This window comes from Ursus arctos, unplaced genomic scaffold, assembly GCF_023065955.2.
Source record: "Ursus arctos isolate Adak ecotype North America unplaced genomic scaffold, UrsArc2.0 scaffold_19, whole genome shotgun sequence".
In the NCBI taxonomy this organism is placed as follows: domain Eukaryota; kingdom Metazoa; phylum Chordata; class Mammalia; order Carnivora; family Ursidae; genus Ursus; species Ursus arctos.
The window spans coordinates 50685891-50707222 of NW_026622863.1; the positions used below are offsets into that span (position 1 = coordinate 50685891).

General features: G+C 56.1%; 2 protein-coding genes across 6 annotated transcripts; one reads left to right on the forward strand and one right to left on the reverse strand.

Annotated features, from left to right (window-relative positions):
- Positions 1-2921: 2921 nt before the first annotated feature.
- On the reverse strand, positions 2922-9176 carry PIH1D1 (PIH1 domain containing 1). Of its 4 annotated transcripts, none has more exons than XM_044378161.3 (10): positions 8757-9176; positions 6900-6993; positions 6479-6545; positions 5808-5987; positions 4665-4726; positions 4496-4577; positions 3912-4041; positions 3625-3700; positions 3143-3286; positions 2922-3046 (listed from the first exon to the last, which is right to left on the reverse strand). In XM_044378161.3, exons 1-10 carry the CDS (start codon positions 8813-8815, stop codon positions 3005-3007), a joined length of 936 nt encoding a protein of 311 aa, XP_044234096.1. In that variant the 5' UTR covers positions 8816-9176; the 3' UTR covers positions 2922-3004. The 4 variants fall into 4 exon arrangements, with proteins under 4 accessions (XP_044234096.1, XP_044234098.1, XP_057170528.1 ...); XM_044378163.3 differs by lacking the exon at positions 8757-9176 and adding an exon at positions 8597-8714; XM_057314545.1 differs by lacking the exon at positions 8757-9176 and adding an exon at positions 7897-8071.
- ALDH16A1 (aldehyde dehydrogenase 16 family member A1) lies at positions 7869-21025 on the forward strand. 2 transcript variants are annotated; one of them, XM_026481833.4, is made up of 17 exons: positions 7869-8047; positions 12904-13006; positions 13402-13528; positions 14320-14498; positions 14587-14664; positions 14923-15104; positions 15193-15345; positions 15824-16009; positions 16275-16370; positions 16581-16717; positions 16897-17002; positions 17091-17221; positions 17518-17685; positions 17978-18179; positions 19555-19740; positions 20056-20178; positions 20743-21025. In XM_026481833.4, exons 1-17 carry the CDS (start codon positions 7958-7960, stop codon positions 20902-20904), a joined length of 2409 nt encoding a protein of 802 aa, XP_026337618.2. In that variant the 5' UTR covers positions 7869-7957; the 3' UTR covers positions 20905-21025. The 2 variants fall into 2 exon arrangements, with proteins under 2 accessions (XP_026337618.2, XP_057170527.1); XM_057314544.1 differs by lacking the exon at positions 7869-8047 and adding an exon at positions 11128-11496.
- The last annotated feature ends 307 nt before the right edge of the window (positions 21026-21332 follow it).

Here is a 21332-nt window from a genome sequence, read left to right on the forward strand (position 1 = left end):
CCCTAATTTCGTCCTTGCTTTTCGTCCCCTACGGTTCCATCTCCTGCATTTTCATCCTCCCAGCCCCATCCCTGCGAGTTTCTGTGTCCTCCAGTTCCACATCCCGCCCCCCGATTTCCATCACTATCCCTCATCATCCTTAGTTCCAACTTCCTCATTCAAAGGGTGCTTTTCTCATTCAGGGATTTTCTTCCCCCTGAATTCCGACCCCCATTTCGATCCACGCATTGTCCCCTCTAGCTCTTCCCTCATCCGGTTTCTTCCCTCTTGACTTCCTTCCACCTGTTTCCATCTTTCCTTTTTTAAATTCTATACCCTTCCAGTTCTATTTCCTCTCGGGGCGCATGCCCCTCCTGGTTCCTTCATCCTCGATTTCCTCCCCCTCTGAGTTCCATCCCTGACAGTTACATGCCCGTCCCCAGTAGCGAACCCATAATTCCCACCAGCCTGGAGCCTATCCCGCCCTTTGAGTTCCGTCCCTACTCCCCCGGGTTCTCTTCCCGCCCCTTGAGTTCGGTCCCCTCCCCTGAGATCTGTCCCTGCCCTAATTTTTGCCCCCTTCCCCTGGAATCGGTCCGAGTTCTGTCCCCACCCCCTGAGTTCTTTCCCCGCCCCCCGAGTTGTGTTCCCTCCTGCTGAGGTCTGTCCCCGCCCTCTTACTCCAATATCTGCCAGCCCTGGCCCTTTGGGGTTGAACCCGGACTATTTCTCCCGCTCAGGCGGGCAGGTCCTGTCCCTGCCCCTTTCTCCAGACCAGCCCTTCTCCCCGACGCTGAGTCCACCTCCAGATCCACCCTGGGAGGGTGCTCCTTTCCTCACCGCCTCCCTGAGTCGGGCCGCAAATGCATTTGGGATTAAATTTTCATGATGTGGCACAAGCCCTCGAGGGGGCTGGGAGGGAGCAGCCGGCGCGGCGGGCGGGCGCCACCGACCCGGTGGCCCGGCAGCCACTGCCCGCCATAGCCTCCCGTTTCTCGCCTTCTCCCGCTGGGTCTCTGGGTCTTACAGTTTTGCTTATGTTTACGAAACCCCCGGGCCCTCGGGGAGGTGGAGGTTGGGGGCTGGGACCCCAGAGTCTGAGGGAGGAGGGGCTGGAGACCCGGACTCCTAGGTCTGAGGAAGGAGTAGCCCACGGAGCCGTCCACGAGCGCCACCCTGTGGCGGCAGAATTCCCGGCCCGGGTGCGGAGGCGGCGGCCGCGGCTCCGGGCCAGGTGTGAAGGTGGAGCAGATGGTGAAGAGGAGGGAGTAGGAGGGGGGCCCCGACCGCTGCCAAATCCCGGGCCTTCGCCGGAATCATCACCATGGAGACCGAAGAAGGCGGAAAGGGCCCAGCTCCACACTTTTTTGGGACCCGGGAATGAGTTCCTTGGCCTCCCACGGAGGGTCCCCGTGCGAACTACAAGTCCCAGCGGCCCCCGGACCTCACCGTTTACTTCGGAAGAACCGCGCTCTCCGAGGGCCGCTGGGAGTTGTAGTTTTCTGAGCCACCAGGCTGAGGCTGCGAGGCGCCCTCTGGTGGACAAGACGCCACGTTCACTCCTTCATAGGTCCAAAAGACCCCACGTCCGAGGTCATCCCCCTACCTTTTCACCTCCTCACCATCTATCTACTCCTGCCTCCCTACCCAATTCAGTCCATTCTAACCACGCTGATCTCCTCGCTGTTCTTCCAGCATTTACCACTGAGGGTCCTCTATTTACCTATCCACCCAGGACTCACTATGGAAGGAGAGAGGTGGCAATCATGCACTAACTCAACATTCGTTGAGTTCCTACTAATTGTAAAGCATTATCATGCCACAGGGGCATACATTCAATGAGGCAACACTGGATACCAGACACCACCAGAGGAGGATTCTAACTCAGCCAGGGGAGATCAGAGAAAGCCTGAAGTTTGAAAAGCTTCCCGGACAGAGCTCACTGAAAGGGATGACTTGGGAGGGGGCGGAGGGAGTATCCACAGGAGAGGAACCAGTGCTTGCAGAGTCAGGAAGTGGGACATAGTTTGGTGTGATTGTGATGTGAAGCGCCATTCCAGGAACGGGAAGCTTGTCAGGACAAGAGGTAGGAGAGGCTAGAGATGATGGCATACATCAGATTACCAACGGACTCAGGAAGGGTCCCCTGGGAGGGCAAGACAATTAGGCATTTCCTGGATTTTACTGGAGGAAACGACACTGAGTAGAGGGAACAGTGGAAACTAAGAGAAGGTGCAATACACAGGTGTGGTCAAGACACCCTTCAGTGTGATGGGACTGAGCAAGAGGAAGGACAGGAATAAAATGGGGCATAGGGGCATCTGACTTCAGCTCAGGTCATGATCTTGGGGTCCTGGGATAGAGCCCTGCATTGGGTTCCCTGCTCAGCTGGGGGTCAGCTTCTCCCTCTCCCTCTGCCCCTCCCCGTTTGTGCACTCTCTTAAAAAAAAAAAAAATGGGGCGCCTGGGTGGCTCAGTTGTTAAACGTCTGCCTTCGGCTCAGGGCGTGATCCTAGCGTTCTGGGATCGAGCCCCACATCAGGTTTCTCTGCTAGGAGCCTGCTTCTTCCTCTCCCACTCCCCCTGCTTGTGTTCTCTCTCTCGCTGGCTGTCTCTGTCAAATAAATAAACAAAATCTTAAAAAAAAAAAAAAAGGCATCAAGGGGGCCACACCAAACATGGCCTGGGTGCTAGGCTGAGGGGCTGGGATCTTCTCCTGGGGCACTGGGGAGCCAAGGAGGGGACCTGAAGAGAGGGGAGGGTCTGCTCTGGGACAGTGTGGGACAGGAGGGGAGAGACTGGAGGACAGGAGGCCAGGGAGAGGATCTGGAGGGGGAGAGACTGAGGCCAAAGCTGGGCAGTGACTTCTCTGTGACTCCAGGACCCAGTCCAACGTCCCTCTTCCCTCCCACTCCCCATGTACTCCTAGCCAGACACAGAACAAAGGCAAAAATCTTTTATTTCAATTTCAGAGAAGCCCCCACCAGCCTCTTCTCTCCACTTGGAAGCACAGAAAGAAACCCAGTCAAGAAGCCACAGACAGAAGGGGCATGGCCACCATCAATTGCTGAGGAGAGACAGGAAAAACAGAATGAGGATTCAGGACCAGGAGTCCAGGCCCCCCAGTACCCCCAGTGCACACCTCCCCCAACCCCCCAGGTACCTTTCTCTTCCGATGGAAAGCTGCCTTGCTCTCCTCAGAGTTGATCCGCAGGGGGATATAGGCATCCAGATGGTACAGCTGCTGAGGGCCCCCTATCACCAGGCGGTTCTCCCCAATCTCCAGCGACAGCCCCAGAGCTCCACCCTAGGAATACAGCGAAATAAGCCCACCCTTCCTTTCCCAGCAATAGGACAATAATCACATGGACCAGGGAGAAAAGCCTCCTGTGTTGGGATACCATATGTAAAGGGTCTAATCCCCCAGGAAAAAGATGAGAGGCAGTAATTACAAGTCCCCATGACTAAGCACTTACCTCAGGACAGCCCCAAAAGCGGACCTGAAGAACCCATGGCAGGCAGCTGTACTCAGGGGACAGCGCTAACCAGACTCCCACAGGTCTCGCAATGAGCCCCACTCACTCCCCCTCAGAGACCCCCAACCCTTCCAGACCTTTCTCCAGCTCTAGTCAAGCATGAACTCACCAGTTTGGGGAGGTCAATTTCAGCCAAGAGGAGGTCAGGGGCTTCTAGCCAAAGGTTCAGGTGAGGCTTCTCTGGGCTGGGGAGGAACAAGACCCACAATTGAGGAGAGCCCACCAGGTCCTTGCCAGGGCTCATCCTTCCCTTTCTTCCACCTCTGAGTCCTGCTGCCTCGGGAGCCTTCTCAGTGGGAGTGCTGCTTCTCCCCTTTCTGGGTTCCCAGAACCCCCAGGACACTGCTTCCTATGGGGAGGGAGAGACGTGAGAGAGAGAACCCATCGAAGGCCCACCCTTCCTCAGGTCTCAGGGAGTCAGGAGTATACAGGTTTCCCAGCTCCTGGATCCGAGGACGCTGCTGGGAGCGGATATTTTGCTGGGAGATGGAGCCCAGGAAAGGCCGGTTCTTCAACATGCGCCACTCTGTGGGTAGGAAGCTCGGGGTCAGAGGTGGCACAGGTCAGGGTTCCCTTTGCTTCCCTAGGGGTAATGACAGCAAGAGCCTCGGGAAAGACTCCAACCCTCCGATGATGCCAGGGATCTGGCCACACCCCCAAGCTTAGCCTTAGGAAATCGGCCCACCTTAGCCCTGCCCTTCCCGGGGTATTTGCCCCCCCCAAATCTGTCCCCGGTGAGATGCTCCTGGCTCCGCCTCCTGACTATCCAGACCCCGCCCCTTATCTGGTTCCTGGGCCAGCCCCGCCCCCGCCCCATCTCCATCCCCATCCTCAACCTTGGGAAGCCTCGCCTTCTCCCTGTCATCCACAGGCTAGGGACCAAGAAAATCCCTGCCCACACTTCCCGCCACCTTTTCCAAGGGCTGCCGCCGAGCTGCTCCAACCCCTCTAGTCCCCACTGGCCCAGGCCTGCCTCTCACCTGGACTCAGCTGCAGGCTGTATTTGTCCTCAAGGCCCTCCCTGGCAATGGTGACCACCAGCTCTCGCAAGAAATCGCTGTTCTAGGAGTGAGAGAGGGAGGCTGCAGGAGGGCTCCAGATGGAGGCAGAGGCCCCGGCCCAGGCCTCACCCGCAGCCCCGCCCCCAACCTGCATCCTCCGGTAGAAGTCGCTGTTGACAGCTACGTCGTAGGCGGTACAACCCTGGCCTTCTGTGGGGAGAGAAAGGGGGTGAGACCCCCAGCCCTCCGAGGGAACCCCACCGCCGGATACAGACAAGGCAAAACCAATGACGGCCAGCAGCCGCAAGAACCAGAGAGCCCCAGAGACAATTAGAAAGTAAGGGCTCAAGACTCGCACTTGCCAGTGTGGACTCATACCAGCCTCTTCTCTTCCCCTCGGGTCCTTTCCCACCACGTCCCAGCGCTGACCTTGCCGCTTCCCTGCACACAGCCCTCCCATGGCTCCCCAGCACCCCAGATGAAGGTATGTGTCCTTTGGCATGGCGCGTTGGAGACCCTGTATGGTCTGCTCCTCCCACCTGGAGAGAAGCTCACTTCTCTGTTAGAGCCCTGGTCCCTTTAAATTTCTTCCAATCTCTCTCGATTACTGATCAATCCAATTCAATCACTCTCCAGCCTCTGGACTCCTCTGTCCCCTCTGCCTAGAACCCTCTTCTCTGTCTTGGCCTGATAAACTCCTCCTGTTCCTTCACATCTTATATCTGACACCTCCTCCTCCAGGAAGCCTTCCTGGACCCCTCAGTTTGGGTGAAGAGCCCCCACCAGAGCAACACAAATCATACCATACTGAAATCACATCTGTCCCCTCCACCCTCTCCTAAGACTAGAGTGTCTCAAGGGCACTGCCCAAAGCGTGGTCTCAGGAGGCTTCCCAGGACATATGTGAATTGAAACACAAGCATATAGAGACAGAAACAACAGAGACAGGTGAGACAAGGCAGAGAGTTGGGGGGGGGAAGGGTGAGGAAGGAAATAGAAACAAGAGTGAGAGCTGGTCCTGCCAGCTGATAAGGACACCTGCCCAGCTCTCCCTCACCATGGGGTAGGGCAAGGAGAAGTGCCAGCCGGACCAGGTGGGCAGGACCAGGACTGTCCCCTGCAGCAGGTACTGGAGGCCCAGGAGGCTAGGCATGTGTCACAGAGAAAAGGATAAGGTCAGGAGGGCCAGATTTCTGGCTCCTGAGGGGGGAGGGTCCCGGGCCCTGGATCTTGGATCCCCAGGAGGAAAGGACCTAGGGAGCTAGATCCCCGGTCCTGTGAGGGCACTGACTTGCATCCAGTTCGGCATGAGGCTCTCCCAGACTCATGGGGATGCGAAACCCAGCTTGGTCTTCCTCCAGCATTTGAAGCAGCTCGTCCTCAGTCACGTCAGCCGGAGGAGGGATGGAAGGAGAGTGACAGATGTTGATGAACACCTTCCCTTCAGGTGAGTTGGTCTTTATGCAGAAACCTGGCGGAAATGGGTTTGTCCTGAGTGTCTGCCTCTGCAAGCATCTGGGTTACCATCCATCCCCTCCTCAGTCTCTGTTCTTCTCTTGATCTGTCCCCTCTTTGTCCCCTTCTCTTATCAGTCCTCTGTTTTCTGGGTCTGTTCCCTGCCCCATCCCCTGGGATCTCTGCATCTTCTCAGTCTCTGTTCTTCTCTTGATCTGTCCCCTCTTTGTCCCCTTCTCTGGATCAGTCCTCTGTTTTCTGGGTCTGTTCCCTGCCCCATCCCCTGGGATCTCTGCATCTCTTTCCGTCTTCAAGCCTCTTCCCCCTAGTCATGCCTGTCCTCCTCCTCCTTTCTTTAGATCTTGGTCCCTTCCCTGCTCTCTCTGGATCTCTGTCACAACCCCCGCCAAGGCCTCTGTACCCCATTACTGTGCCTCTCTTCTGCCTCCTCTGTGTCCCCTGCCCCCAGCTTCTATCCACCTCTCTCTGGGTTTCTGCTTTTCTCACCAGGTTGCGGTTGGATCTGTGTAGATTCTGGTCTGCTTGTCTGGGCTTGCTGGAGCTCCTTGGAGGCCTGTGTGAAGGAAAACAACAAGCTGCATGCTGGCCTCTGTGCTATCAGACCCTCATTTGTTCTTCAAAGGTTTGTCGAGAAATTTTATGCACATGAAATGAACATAGAATAGGACACACTATGTCCCTCTCCTCTGAGGACCCTTAAAAACAACCCCAACCCCACTTGCATCTCTCCCATGGCCTAGCACACGTGGGAGTTAAACAATTACTATTCCATGTAGTGCGTTCTGCAACTGTAGTGCCATCTCTGAGCACCCGTCGGCTTGCATGCATACACACACACACACACACACACACACACACACACAAATTCCCCGAATACCCAGGGACCCAGGAACCGGTCAGTCCTCACCTGCAGCAGCAGCTCCTCAAAACGCGCAGTCTCAGAGCCCATCTTCTCTGCCTCGCTTAGCTCCGGCACCAGCAGCTTCGAGTCCGCCATGGCCCTGAGGAAGAGACCTAGGCGTCCTCAGTAATCCCAACGTGGCGGGGGTTGGGGAGACCCTGGCCAGGATCCAAACTGTGAGGCCTGCTGCCGGATCCACAGCCGACTCCTGACAGCCACTATTCTGTATGAAAATCTAAGAATCTGGCCTGAGACTATAATTCCACTCAGACCAGATATGGCTGTCCAGTCTGTTTGGAGCCAATAGTTCCAGATGCTCTCTAAGTCCTCTGTGCTAAACGTGTAAATGACAGCCACACTTCCAGTCTCTGTAACCAAGGACTTCAGCAGACCACGCTTCCGTCTACCTCAAACGTTCAGACACCAATCCTTCAATCTCACTACGTTCCGACCAATCATAGTCTAAGGCTGAAGCCACGCCTCTCACCTCAACCAATCAAAACTAAATGCTGAACCTAACTTCTGAATGCCACACTTCCTCTGTCGCTTAAAGCTATACTTCTCCTTCCAGACTACATTTGGCCAAGCTACTGAGCAGCCCAGGCTGGCACACTTTCAAAACCTACATTTCAGTGTCCATCCCAAAAGACTCCCTTCTGACCCCTGAGCTATCGCTTCGTCCCAGAGCTCGATTCGATTCCCTAGTAAATATACTAAGGACTATAAGCTGAACTTCCTGCCCTCAGTATGAACAGGGTAGAGAGAAGATACACCAATACGGCCACGCTTCTAAATCTGGAAGCTTCCTAACTATTTGCAAGGAACCCAGATTTTCGTCCCGTCCCCGCAGCCCGCCCCGCCTCGCTTTGAGGATTGCGCTTGCTCCAAACCACATTTCCCAGCTTGGGTGTATGGGCGGGGCACCGGGTCTAAGGCGGGGTTACGCTCTCACTCTCTCGTAGCCCCGCCCCCTGAACTGGAGTGGGCGGTGCCGCCCTTCGACCTCAAGGTTCCTCTGGGCAGAGCGCCCCACACTGCTTGGTGGAAAGCGGCCGGGGCGGGTGATGGCTGCGACGCGTGCAAAGCCCAGCGCCCGAGAGATCTTCACCACGCTGGAGTACGGACCGGTGCCTGAGAGCCACGCATGCGCACTGGTGAGGGGCTGCCGTTCGGCGCTGCCCATCCCCCTCCCCAGGCCTCCGGGTCCCGTTTGGCGCGCGGACTCCCGTGATGCACCGCGGCAGCTCAGCAGCTCCGCCCTTCTCGGTTCCCGTGACTCTGGCAACCCCTTAGGACCCGCCCTTGAAGGGCGTTCCCTTGAGCCTTTGCGGCTGCTGCCTCTTAACCCTTCGGTCTCTCCCCTTGTTTTGGACCCTTTTTCTTGCCGCCTGCTCCGAGCTTGCGACGGTGTTTCCCCGATGCCTCGGAGTCCCGGAGGGGCTTCTGTGATTCTTCAGGGCCCCCCTCCAGAACCTCCCGTGACTCCCAGGGACTCGGAATTCCTGTGTGGCACCCTTATCTTTCAGGGACCCTCAGAATAGCCATGGACTTAGGTGATTCCTCAGAGCATCCTGTGGCTCCCATGGCCTTCTGAGCCCCCCCGCCCCGAGCTCCTGTGGGGGCCCCCGTGGTTCCTCAGGGCCCCCATCAGTACTTGCGGGGCTCCTAGGATCTTGGGAACCCCAGGATAGCTCAGAACTTACTTTAACCACGTACAGCACCTCAGAATACCCTCGTGGGGCTCCCATGATTCTTCAGCCCTTCTTCAAGTCCTCATGAGGGTCCTGTGATCCCTCGGGGTCCCCCAGAACCTCTTGTGGTTCCTGTGGATAAAATAGGGTGCCTCGAATATTCTGTAATTACCTAGGCTCCTCAGAACTCCCCTCATGGGGCGCTCCTGGTCCCACAGAGTCTTCTAGCATCCAGGAATGAGAAGCTTAGGCTGGAACAGTGGTCCAAGTGGAAGAAGATGAGACCAGAGCCTGGAGCGGGCTGTGGAAGTGGGTAGATGGATGGGAGGGAATGAGGCAGAGATACAGAAGGAACGGTGTGGGGAGTTGAGAGGGCCAGGCAGTGTCCGGGGTCTGGCTGTCTCTGTCCATCCACCACCACCAGTGGTGAACCCAGGAGGACTAGGGTTTCGGGAAAGATCCTGAGCTTGGTTATCACATAGTGAGAGTGTGAGGGACCCAGGGACAGCCTTGGGCTTGTGCAGGCGTCAAATGCTGCTTGGGCTCGAGCCTTCGAGTCTGGACACAGAGACCTGGGAATCACCAGTATAGAAAGATAGCTGAACTGTGGGAGTGAGGATCTGGGTCAGAGAACAGACAATTCCCACACTTGAAGGTTGGCTAGAGATGAAATATACTGAAATAGCAGTAATGTGATCATAGCTTATATTTACTGGGAGCTCTCTGTGTGCCAGCCTCTGTGCTCAGTGTGATCTCATTTAATCCCCAGAACAGCTGTGAGAGGGGATTATTGTCATTATTTTAGTGATGGCACGCGGAGGCTTAAAGGGGTAAGTAATTTGCCCATGGTCAACACAGTTTAAAAGAGGTGAAGCTGAGATTTGAACCTGAGCCCTTGGATTCCACAGCCCATGGTTCCCCCACCGCCTCCCAAGCAGGGTCTCAACCTTCCAATGTGTGGGCCAGACTCAACCAACAACCTGTTTTCTTTGGCCTGCACTTTATTTTTGAAAATGTGAATTAGTGGTCAACTAATTCTCTGTAAACATCCAGGAGGATTCCAGCTTCTTTTGAAAATAAAATCCCAAAATTTGGCAATGTTTGGCTCCCATTCCCTGACAAAAATCATCTGGATTCAATAGTGATTGTCTTTTCAGACAAGTCATGAGTTCCCAGTCTCCAGCAGCCCCTCTTCTCACACTAACATGACTTGCCAGGACCCTGTGGGCATTCTTTTAGGGTTTTGTTTTTCTTGGGTGGGGGGAGTTTGCAAACTTCCACAGAGTACTTAATAATACTGCTGCTTACCTATCCCTCAGCTTCAGGAATCGCCAACATTTGGTCCAGTGTTGTTTTTGTTTGTTTTCTCTCTTTTCTGGAATGACTTAAATCCCAGATGTCATGGTAGCTTCCCAGAAATATTTGAATTCCCATTTCTTTCTTTTTTTTTTTAAAGATTTTATTTTTATTTATTCGACAGAGATAGAGACAGCCAGCGAGAGAGGGAACACAAGCAGGGGGAGTGGGAGAGGAAGAAGCAGGCCCATAGCAGAGGAGCCTGACGCGGGCCTCGATCCCGTAACGCCTGGATCACGCCCTGAGCCAAAGGCAGACGCTTAACCGCTGTGCCACCCAGGTGCCCCTGAATTCCCATTTCTAACAGATAAGGACTCATTTCGTAACATAATCATCTAGGCATTTTTTTTTTTTTTTTAGAGAGAGAGAGAGAGTGGGGGGGCTCGAGTGAGCATGCAAGCTGGGGAAGGGGCAGAGAGAATCTTAAGCAGTCTTTACACCCAGCACAGAACCTACGAGGGGCTCGATCTCACGACCCTGAGCCGAAATCAAGAGTCAGACACTTAAGTGACTGAGCCACCCGGCACCCCCACTTACCATTTTTCACTCTTCACGTTAGCGGTCACTCTTTACTTTTTTTTTTTTTTAAGATTTTATTTATTTGTCAGAGAGAGAGAGACAGAGCACAAGCAGGGGGAGCGGCAGGCGGAGGGAGAAGCAGGCTCCCCACTGAGCAAGGAGCCTGAGGCGGGACTTGACCCCAGGACCTTGAGATCATGACCTAAGCCGAAGGCAGATGCTTAACCGACTGAGCCACCCAGGCGTCCCAGCGGTCATTGTTTAATATCATCCAATGCCCCAGCTCATGTTCATACGCCCCCAACTGTTTCCAAAATGTGTCTTTCTCTGGGGGTATTTGAATTTGAAACTTCTGACTCATCATTTGACTACAAAGTAAAATGAGAAGGGCCAGTTGGCAGGGCAAGAAGAAAATCGGGAGAACGTGGCTTTGGGATGCTAAGAAGAGAGCAGTTGTAGAAGGAAAAAGTGGAAAGCATGTCCTGGATTTCGCCAGAATTTAGGGAAGACAGGACCAGGGAGAGAAACATGGGGCAGACGTGGAGGGTGGGGTGCAGTGAGATTAAGAGGAAATCCTACATAGTGCTGCTCTGGGTATATAAAGGGCATGGATGCATTTAATCCTCACCACAGCCCTGTGAAGTAGAGAGGGGCTGTGATTATCCCCATCTTCCAGATGGCTTAGCCGAGGCCAGAGTATTGTAACACCCTGGCTGAGGTTGCCCTGTAAATACAAGAGCCAAGATTCACATTCCTAGCTCCAGAGACTCTACACCAGGCCGTCCCGTTTGCAATGCCTGTGTGCTCTGCCTGGGGCTCCGGTAGACACATCACAGCCAAAGAAGCTGTGCCTGGCAGGCCTGTGTCTTCAGCAGGGGTCCATACTGCTCCCCAAAGAGATGACCGCTGAGGACGGAGGGAACGCCATCATACAGCCGGGTGCAGGAGCCACCTGGCTTAGAAGCCCCACCTTCCCCAAGGAACCCGATACTGCCTGATAATGGTGTCATGGGCATTGCCTCCAGGGTTGTGACAAGGTATGTGCCCCATCACAGGAATGCAGAGCGCTCCAGAAAGCCCCAGTGCCTTGGCTTCTCATTGCATATTTATGGCGTGTTCCCAGTTTTCCCAGTCAGGTGGGGTGGACCATTCAGGGGTCATTGTTGCCTGGTAATGCAGCTGAATTGTCTCAGGTTTCCCAAGAAATAGAAAGCTCACCTGAGCTCCTTTCTCCATGGACAAGAAAGGGTTTTATTAAGCCACATTTCAAAGTCAGTAGGACAGGGGTGCCTGGGTGGCTTAGTCGATTAAGCGTCTGCCTTCGGCTCAGGTCATGATCCCGGGGTCCTGGGATCGAGCCCCGCATCAGACTCCCTGCTCAGCAGGGAGCCTGCGTCTCCCCTCTCCCTCTGCTCCTCCCCCTGCTTGTGCTGTGCTCTCGCGCTCTCTCTCTGTCAAATAAATAAAATCTTTTAAAAAAAAAATCAAAAGACAAAGTCAGTAGGACAGCCCTCACATATCTCTGGTGAGAATGTAAAACAGCTCAGTGGTTCCTCTGTAAGTTACTCATGGAGTTGCCATGTGACCCAGCAATTCCCCTCCTGGGTCCATATGCCTAAAAGAAGTGAAGACAGGTGTTCGAGCATGTTCCGAGCAGCATTATTCACAATAACCAGAAGGCAGAAACAAACCGAATGACATTCACTGGTGATAAATGGGTAAGCAGATGTGGCCTGTCCAGACAACGGAGTATCGTATAGGTGTAAAAAGGAATGGAGGTTATTGTTGTGGTGGTTGTTGTTTTTTAAGGGGAGGGCAGAGGGAGAGAGAATCTTAAGCAGGCTCCACGTCCAGCCGGGAACCCAACGTGGGTCTCGATCTCACAACCCTGAGATCATGACCTGAGCCAAAATCGTGTGATGCTTAACCGACTGAGCCACCCGGGCACTCCACAAACGGAGTATTGATACCTGCTACAACTGGTGGGCCTCAAAAACAGCATGTTGGGTGAAAGAAACCAACCAAAAAAGTCACAGATTGTAAGGTTCCGTTTCTGAGAAATGTCCAGAGTCAGCAAATCCACCGAAAAAGGAAGCAGATCAGTGGTTGCCAGGGGCTGGGGGCAGGGGGAAGGGAGAGTGACTGTCTAATGTGTACAAAGTTTCCTTTGGGGGGGATGGAAATGTTCTGGAACGAGATCCTGGTGATGGTGGCACGTCCTAAATGCCGCTGAATTGTACACTTGAAAATGGTTCATCTGATGGTTTTTGGTTATAACATATTTTATGTTTATGGGTTATTTTCCTTCTATACAGGAAAAGAATTAGCGGGGGCGGGGGGGGCAAAGGGGTGCAGGTGTCCCACTCCCAAAGAATTCTGGGCAGGGATTGAGCTCCCCCAGCTGCCTCCCAGACCCCATTCTGAACAGTCTTCGCCTCCCGCAGGCCTGGCTGGACACCCAGGACCGACACTTGGGTCACTATGTAAACGGAAAGTGGTTGAAGCCAGAACACAGGAACTCAGTGCCTTGCCAGGATCCCATCACAGGTATGAGGTGTCTCCCAGCTGCTATGGGAGGGAGACGCATCTATACCCCCAGCTGTACCAACAACAACGCCCCATTCCCTTTGCTCAGGGCCCTGAAGCCAAGGAGTAGCCAGTGGGGGAAGAAGGCCAAGATTTCTGGCTCTTCCTGTTTGCAGTCATCCTAATTATGACTCCCAGTCCCTGTGGATGCTTCTTGGAGTCACTCTCTACTAAGATCCCTTCCTCGATTATGGGAGACAGCGAGAGCAATGACCAACAGAGTTCTAATAGAGCAGGGCTGGGGACCAGCTTTCCTGCCCTGGAGCCACCCAGGCCCTGGAAATCTTAGCCCCCTCCAGTTCTGTCATGGTCTCCCCCACTCTTCCCGTCTGAGGTCCCTCCCTTCATCTCCGCAGGAGAGAGCTTGGCCACTTGCCTCCAGGCACAGGCTGAGGATGTGGTGGCAGCCGTGGGGGCAGCAGGGACCGCGTTCGAGAACTGGAGTGGACTCCCTGGAGCCTCTCGGGCCCAGCACCTGCTCAGGTGACACAGCTGAGGCGTGGGCCTTGGGAGGTGGGAAGGACTTCATCCCCCAGCATCCACTTGAGACTGTGGGAACGAAGACTCTATTTCCCGATGTCTCGCTGAATTACTTGGTAGCTGAGGCTCCTATTTCCAGCATGCCTTCGAGCCTTGAGCAGCTAAGACATCCATACACCGGGACTAGTCATGAGGAAGCTCTGTTTCCCAGAATAGCCCCGGGGCTCATCGATGCTCCATTTTCCCAGCCCCAATGCCCATTTTCCAGCATACTCTTGGGGCAACTAGAGACAAAGTTTGCATTTTCTAAAATAACAGTTGAGATTAGAGGTTCAACTTCTTTTTTTTTTTTTTTTTTTAAGATTTTATTTATTTATTTAGCAGAGCGAGAGACAGCCAGCGAGAGAGGGAACACAAGCAGGGGGAGTGGGAGAGGAAGAAGCAGGCTCCCAGCAGAGGAGCCTGATGTGGGGCTCGATCCCAGAACGCCAGGATCACGCCCTGGGCCGAAGGCAGACGCTTAACGACTGCGCCACCCAGGCACCCCTAGAGGTTCAACTTCTATTTCCCGGCACCTTTGGGGGTCGCAGGTGGCCAAGATCACAGGGCACCCTCTGGTTTTGTAGTTCTTGGACTACGTTTCCCATAAATCTTTGGGGCTCTCCACCCCTGGTAAATGAGGGCGATGCCCCCAGGAGATCGTAAGGATTGTAGTCCAAGTACATAGGGGGTGTTCCAGGATTGTCTGACTGAGGGGCAGTGGGAAATGACTCTCCCCCTGGCCTTCTTTGCAGGCTGGCCAAAATGATCCAGAAACACCAGCGGCTCCTGTGGACCCTGGAGTCCCTGGTTACCGGGCGAGCCGTTCGAGAGGTTCGAGACGGGGATGTCCCACTGGCCCAGCAGCTGCTCCAGTACCACGCAGTCCAGGCATACACCCAGGACGAGGTGCTAGCAGGCTGGGAGCCGATGGGTGAGAAGCAGGAGTCCTGGCCCCCAGCCCCTTCCTCTCTCATGACCTAGCAGTACCTGCCCCAGTCCCCTTATTTTTATTCTTACAGGAGTGATTGGTCTCATCTTGTCACCCACATTCTCCTTCCTTGAGATGATGTGGAGGATTTGCCCTGCCTTGGCTGTGGGTAATTGATGGGCTGGGTCTGAGGCAGGAGGGTGCTGGGGGCCTGGACCCCTGGGTCTGAGGGAGGAGGGGCTGGGGGGTCTGGACTCCTGGGTCTGAGGGAGGAGGGGCTGAGGGGTCTGGACCCCTGGTCTGAGGGAGGAGGGGCTGGGGGGTCTGGACCCCTGGGTCTGATGGAAGAGGGTGCTGGGACCCCTGGGTCTGAAGGAAGGGGCTGGGGCCCAGACTCCAGGGTCTTTGAGCTGCCCACCTTTTCCAGGCTGCACTGTGGTGGTCCTCGTACCCCCAGCCTCCCCAACACCCCTCCTCCTGGCCCAGCTGGCAGGGGAGCTAGGCTCGTTCCCAGGAATCCTCAATGTGATCAGTGGTCCTGCCTCCCTGGGCCCTGTCCTGGCCTCCCAGCCTAGAGTCCAGAAGGTGATCTTCTGTGGAGCCGTCGAGGTATCTTCGGGGTTGGGAGGGGGACAGGATGTGGCTGGGAGGCCAGAAGCCCCCTCCCTCGGCTGAATCCGGCGGGGCGGTCCTGCAGGAAGGACGTGCCCTTCGGCGGACCCTGGCGGGCAAGGGTGCCGAGCTGGGCCTGGCACTGGGGGCCGAGTCGCTGCTGATGCTGACGGAGGCGGCGGACGTGGACTCGGCCGTGGAGGGCGTCGTGGACGCGGCCTGGTCCGACCGCAGCACAGTGAGTCCTGTGCGCTCGTGGGCCCCCAAGTCCTGGGGGTCATGTGTGTCCATCCCCAGACCTCAGGGCCTCGTGTCTCTCCATTGATTGTAATTTTTAGTTCTTTGTGTCTCACATTCTCTCTCTGCGACAGCGCGTGTGCAGGGCTCCACATCACCTCAGATTTCTGGATCTCCACGTCCCGGCTCTCCTGTTTCTGCAGGGGGCTCATGTGTCTTGTTAAAGATTTTCTCTGCTTTTCTGAGTGTGCGTGGCCCTAGTTTTCCAACCTCTGTCTTCACTCTGAATCACCAGCTTCTGTAACCTCACCTCCTGCCTGGACATGGGGCCTTGGTGCGTCTCCAGGGTCTCCAGCCACTCCTCCTTGACCCTGCTCTGATCTGAGTATGTACGTCCCCAAGTCTCGGCCTTCTGTGGGGGCCTGTCCCCTCAATGTGAGCTCTGACTTTGGCTGCCCTGACATCCCCCTTCCTGACAGGGGGGACTCAGGCTTCTCATCCAGGAGTCCGTGTGGGACGAGACGATGAGGCGGGTCCAGGAGCGGATGGCGCGGCTTCGGGGTGGTCGAGGACTGGATGGGGCCGTGGACATGGGGGCTCGAGGGGCTGCCGCACATGACCTGGCCCAGCGCTATGTGCGTGAGGCCCGGAGTCAGGGTGCACAGGTGAGCAAGGGACACAGACTCCAGGGTACCAGGGGAGGAGGGACCTGGAGACCTGACTCCTACGGCTGAGGGAGGAGAGATTGGGCCTGGACTCCTAGGTCTCAGGGAGGAGAGACTGGGAACCCAGACTCCTGGGTCTGAGGGTGGGAGAGACTGGGAACCCGGACTCCTGGGTCTCAGGGAGGAGAGACTGGGAACCCGGACTCCTGGGTCTCAGGGAGGAAGGGCTGGAAGTGAACTTGTCAATCTGTTTTTTTCTCTTCAGGTGTTCCAGGCTGGTGATGTGCCTTCAGACAGCCCATTCTTCCCCCCAACTTTGGTCTCTGACCTGCCCCCGGCTTCCCCATGTACCCAGGCAGAGGTGAGCCCTCTAGGGCCCTGGAGATCCTATTCGACCCACCCATCTGTGCCAGACCCGGGCAGCATCACTATGCCGGCAGAGGCCCCAAGGGGGTGACCACTGGGTCTAGGTCTGGGAGCTGCTACCTATCGTAGGCCGGTCCCCTAATGGCTGGGATATTGGAGGGAGGAGCTGGCCAGGCCACCTGAGCTCCGTCATCACCCCTTCTAGGTGCCCTGGCCTGTGGTCGTGGCCTCCCCATTCCGCACGGCTAAGGAGGCCCTGGCCGTGGCCAACGGGACGCCCCGAGGAGCCAGTGCCAGCGTGTGGAGCGAGAGACTAGGGCAGGCCCTGGAGCTGGGCTACGGGTCAGTCGGCACCTGCTGGGGCACAGGAGGCAGCCTGTTGGGGGGACCCAAGTTTCTGCTCTTTCTCAGTCTCGAGGCCTCCATCTAACTCTCTCTGGGTCTCTGCCCACCCCACCTCCCTGACTCCCGGCCCCCCGCAACTTTCCGTTCTTGCTCACGTCCCCCCTCTCTCCCCACAGGCTCCGGGTGGGCACGGTCTGGATCAATGCCCACGGCCTGCGAAACACTGAAGTGCCCACAGGTGGCTGCAAGGAGAGTGGGTCGTCCTGGAGCGGGGGCCCCGACGTGAGTACACCCCTCCTCGGCCCCGTCATCACCCGCTTCAACCACCTCATGCCCGCCTTGCGTCCTTTTGACACCGTCCCTCTCCCAGGGTCTGTATGAGTATCTGCGGCCCTCAGGGACCCCCGCCCGGCTGTCTTACTTTTCTGAGAATCTGAACTATGACACCTTTGGCCTTGCCGTCCCCTCAATCCTGCCAGCTGGGCCTGAAATAGGACCCAGGTGAGCCGTCTCAGGGGCTGCAACTCCCAGAATCCCTGGGGCATGGAAGGGGAGAAAGGAAGTTGTGGCAGGCTCCCCATGGACTGGAGGGGGGGTTCATTAGAGCAATCTTGAGGGGTCCCCAGGTGCTGCCCAGAATTGCATTGTGGGTCTCGTGGCTCCACACCCACCCCTATGCCTGAGTCTCAGTTCTGCTAAATGAAGGTCTGTGCTCTCCCAGAGGCTCAGTGGGGTGCAGTAGGGGGTCTGAGTAGACCTGGCCTCCGGACCCACCCCCACGCCTCACCCCGCTCCAGCCCAGCAACCCCCTATGGGCTCTTGATCGGCGGCCGTTTCCAAGCTCCGGGAGCCCGGAGCTCCAGACCCATCCAGGACGCGCGAGGCAATCTGCACGGCTATGTGGCAGAGGGTGGAGCCAAGGATATCCGAGGGGCTGTGGAGGCCGCTCACCAGGCCGCCCCTGGGTAAGGAAGTCGCATGGGAAAACCCAGAGGTCATGGGGCATTAGAGAGAGTAGTCTGAGACCCCCAAGGACTAGTAGTATATGGGGTCTGCGTCCCAAGGACCGGTGGGCTGTGAAGTCCGAGCTTCCAAGGCTGACAGGATACAGGTCACACCCCTCATTCCCATCCCCAGGCAGATGGGCCATGGGGCCTGGAGCCCCATGGTAGGGGCTGCGGGACAGAGGAGGGACATCTGGAAAGAGCCAGGGACGGGAAGCTGACCCCTACTTTGCACTGTGTCCCCTCCCCCCAGCTGGGTGGGCCAGTCACCAGGGGCCCGGGCGACCCTGCTGTGGGCGCTGGCAACTGCCCTGGAGCGCCGGGAGGCTGCCCTCGCTTCGAGGCTGGAGAGGCACGGCGTGGAGCTCAGGGACGCCAAGGTAGAGGTGGAGCTGAGCGCGAGGCAGCTTCGGGCCTGGGGCGCCCGCGCGCAGGCCCAAGGCCACGTCTTGCAGGTGAGAGGGTTCTGTGGGCCGGCAGGACGGGCAGCCTCGGGTAGCGGTTAGAGCAAGGATTTGGGAGTGAGCCGGACTTGGGGAGAAAGAAAGAGAGAGAGCACGGGCAGGAGGGCAGAGGGAGAGAGAATCTCAAGCAGGCTCTGTATTGAGCACGGAGCCCGACATGGGGCTCGATCTCACGACCCTGAGCTCATGACCTGAGCCGAAACCAAGAGTCAGACGCTCCATCACCTGAGCCACCCAGGCACCCTTAATTCCTAGGTTTTAATTCGAGAACAGTGAAAGCATGTATCCATACCAGGATTTACACCCAAATTTTATAGGCGCATTATTCAGAGTAGCTGAAGACTGGAAGCTAGCTAGCGGCGGCTGGCCAGCTCAGTAGCGCGTGTGACTCTTGGCCTCCGGGGGAGTGAGTTTGAGCCCCATGTTGGGCGTGGAGTTTATTTTTAAAACAAATACGATAAATAAAATAAAAAGTGGAAGGAAGCCAAATGTCCCTTGGTAGGTTAATAGATAAACAAATTATGTTACACGCATAACAGTGGGCTCCCACTCCGCATTCAGGAGCGAACAGGCCACTCCGTGGATGAGTCGCAAAGGGACTGTGCTGAGGGAAACAAGCCAGGTTAAAAAAATAGCGCAGACTATGTGATTCCGTATCTAGAAAATTCTGGAAAACACAAACGAATCTATAGCGAGTGGAAGCAGATCAGTGGTTGAGGACAGAGAGGGTTCAGATAGAGTCAGGCGGGAAGGATCACAAAGGGGCACAAGGAGATTTTGGGGAGTGAAGCACATTCTCCTGATTGTGCTGTTTGTCTCTCCGATACATATAGATGTTCAAACCTACCAAACTGGGGGCATCTGGCTGGCTCAGTCGTTAGAGCATAGAATTGTTGATCGCAGGGTCATGAGTTCAAGCTCCATATCGGACACAGAGTTACTTATAAAAAAAAAAAAAAAGAATTGTGAAATTGTACCCTCTAAAATGCATGCAATTTAGTGAATTTCGATTATATTCAAGAAAGTGTAAAAAAAGATTATACACACACAGAAACAAACCCATGGGCCAGGTTCTGAGCCCTCTACACACAGTAACTTATTTCATTTTAACAACAACCTCTGAGGCAAACACTGTTAGGCTCGTTTGAAAGATGGGAAACTGAGGCCCAGAGAGGTTAAGTAACTCACCCAAGGTCACACAGCTGGTGAGTGGCAGAGCCAACGGTCTGGCTCAAGTCTGCCCTGCACTATCACCTGGTGAATCATCGCTGGAGTTGTTACAGAGAAGCAAAGGTGGGGAGAGGAGGAAAGGGGCAGACGACGAGGCTCCTGTGCCCAGCCCTTGACCTCCTGCCTGTCCCCACAGGTGGCAGGGCTGAAAGGCCCTGTGCTCCGGCTGCGGGAGCCGCTGGGCGTGCTGGCCATTGTGTGCCCTGACGAATGGCCCCTGCTTGCCTTCGTGTACCTGCTGGCTGCCGCCCTGGCCCACGGCAACACTGTGGTCTTGGTGCCCAGCGGGGCCTGTCCCATCCCCGCCCTGGAGCTCTGCCAGGTACAGTTGCCCACCTTCCTGCTGCTGCTCCCAGCAGCCCCTGGGGCAGCAGATGGTTGGAAGGTGCCCCAGGCCCTGCACTCACCCCACCCCCTTGCTAACCGTGGTAAACCCAGCCCCCCCCAATCCGAGCCTGCACTGCTCGTGGACCCTGGGACCATTCTGTCCAGGCCTGGAGTGTTCGCCAGTCATGACCCAGGTCCCGTTCCTTCCAGGAACCCCAAGGACCCTCCCCGGATGCTCCCTCCTCACCCAGCCTATTGCCTCCGGGGTTTCTGACTCCCTTCCCACCCAATCCTCTGTGCTGTCCCCTAGGATATGGCAGCCTTGTTGCCAGCAGGCCTCGTGAATGTGGTGACCGGTGACCGAGACCACCTGACCCGCTGCCTGGCCTTGCACCAGGACGTCCAGGCCCTGTGGTACTTCGGATCTGCTCAGGTACCCTTTGCTTTGCTGTCTCTTCAGGGTCTCAAACAACACCAACAGCCTCTTTTCTGGAATCAGGGCAGTGCCCCCTTAGAGCTCCCATTGCTAAGGGGGAGACACTCCTTGGCAACCGGGTTCTGAGATCCCGCCCCTTTAGCACCCCCTTTGCTAAGGAAGGGGATCTCCTTAGCATAGCAACAAGGGCCTGCCATCCTGCCCGGCCCAAAGACCTCATCTCATTGGACGACCCATTGCTAAGGACCACACCCTAGTAGCAGAACCAGAGGCCTACAGTCCACCCTCCTGAGGGTAACAGGGAAACTCCTTGTCACCAAAAACGTCAGACCCCATTCCTTGGAACGTGGGCCGTTAATGGGAGGAAATCCCCTAGCCACAAAGGTCAGCCTTGTTTCCCTCAGCATCTGGAAGGTCTGCCAGTCGACTACAGATCGAGCATTGTAGCAACAGAGCCTAGGTCAAGCTGTCAGGCCCCTCAGTATTAGTCTTTGTTGTCAAGGAAACAGCTGCTTGGCAACCAAGTTGATGGAAGCGCCGATCCCCCTCTTCTCATGCCAGGGCTCCCAGTTTGTGGAGTGGGCCTCAGCAGGAAACCTGAAGCCGGTGTGGGTGAACCGGGGCTGCCCTCGGGCCTGGGATCAGGAGGCCAAGGGGGCAGGCCGAGAGCTGGGGCTGCGGGCAGCACGGACCAAGGCCCTGTGGCTGCCCATGGGGGACTGATGCCTGAGTGCCACCCGCCCCATCTTGGACAGAAGAGAGCTGGACCCTGACAGACACCAGAAGCCTGGAACTTGCTTCTGTGATGACTCCCATGCCCTCCAATAAACTCTGACCAACCTTGGCTGTGCTTCTGAGGGGAGGAAGTGGGGGTGTAGCAACTTCTGGTCTGTTTGAGGCCTTTCGAGTTCTGAGACTCAGCAGCCGGGTGGGCTGGCTCCAGTACAACACAGTGTTTGTGAAACAGATAAAGGGAACTCTGAGAAGCCCCGGGCAGGGCCCCAGGGCCTCTTGTTTCCCCCCTGGTCTTCTGCATCCTGAGGCTCTCGCTCTTTGATGTTCTCTGCCAGTGCATTGTTTCAGGATCCCGGTGTGCTGGTATAAACTAAAGCACAGTGGCTCTCTGGAATAAAATAAAGGCCTGGTGAGTA

Coding starts and splice junctions, on each gene's coding strand:
- PIH1D1 (XM_044378161.3), bottom strand. CDS start 8,815: ATGCTAGAAGACTCTGTGGGACCAGGAGCGCCCCATGAGGGGAGTTCT. Junction 5,988..6,478: donor ACAGATCCAACCGCAACCTG/GTGAGAAAAGCA, acceptor CATTTCCGCCAG/GTTTCTGCATAAAGACCAAC. Junction 3,287..3,624: donor AAATTGACCTCCCCAAACTG/GTGAGTTCATGC, acceptor CTGTATTCCTAG/GGTGGAGCTCTGGGGCTGTC.
- ALDH16A1 (XM_026481833.4), top strand. CDS start 7,958: ATGGCTGCGACGCGTGCAAAGCCCAGCGCCCGAGAGATCTTCACCACG. Junction 13,529..14,319: donor CGGGCCCAGCACCTGCTCAG/GTGACACAGCTG, acceptor CCTTCTTTGCAG/GCTGGCCAAAATGATCCAGA. Junction 19,741..20,055: donor CCGCCCTGGAGCTCTGCCAG/GTACAGTTGCCC, acceptor GCTGTCCCCTAG/GATATGGCAGCCTTGTTGCC.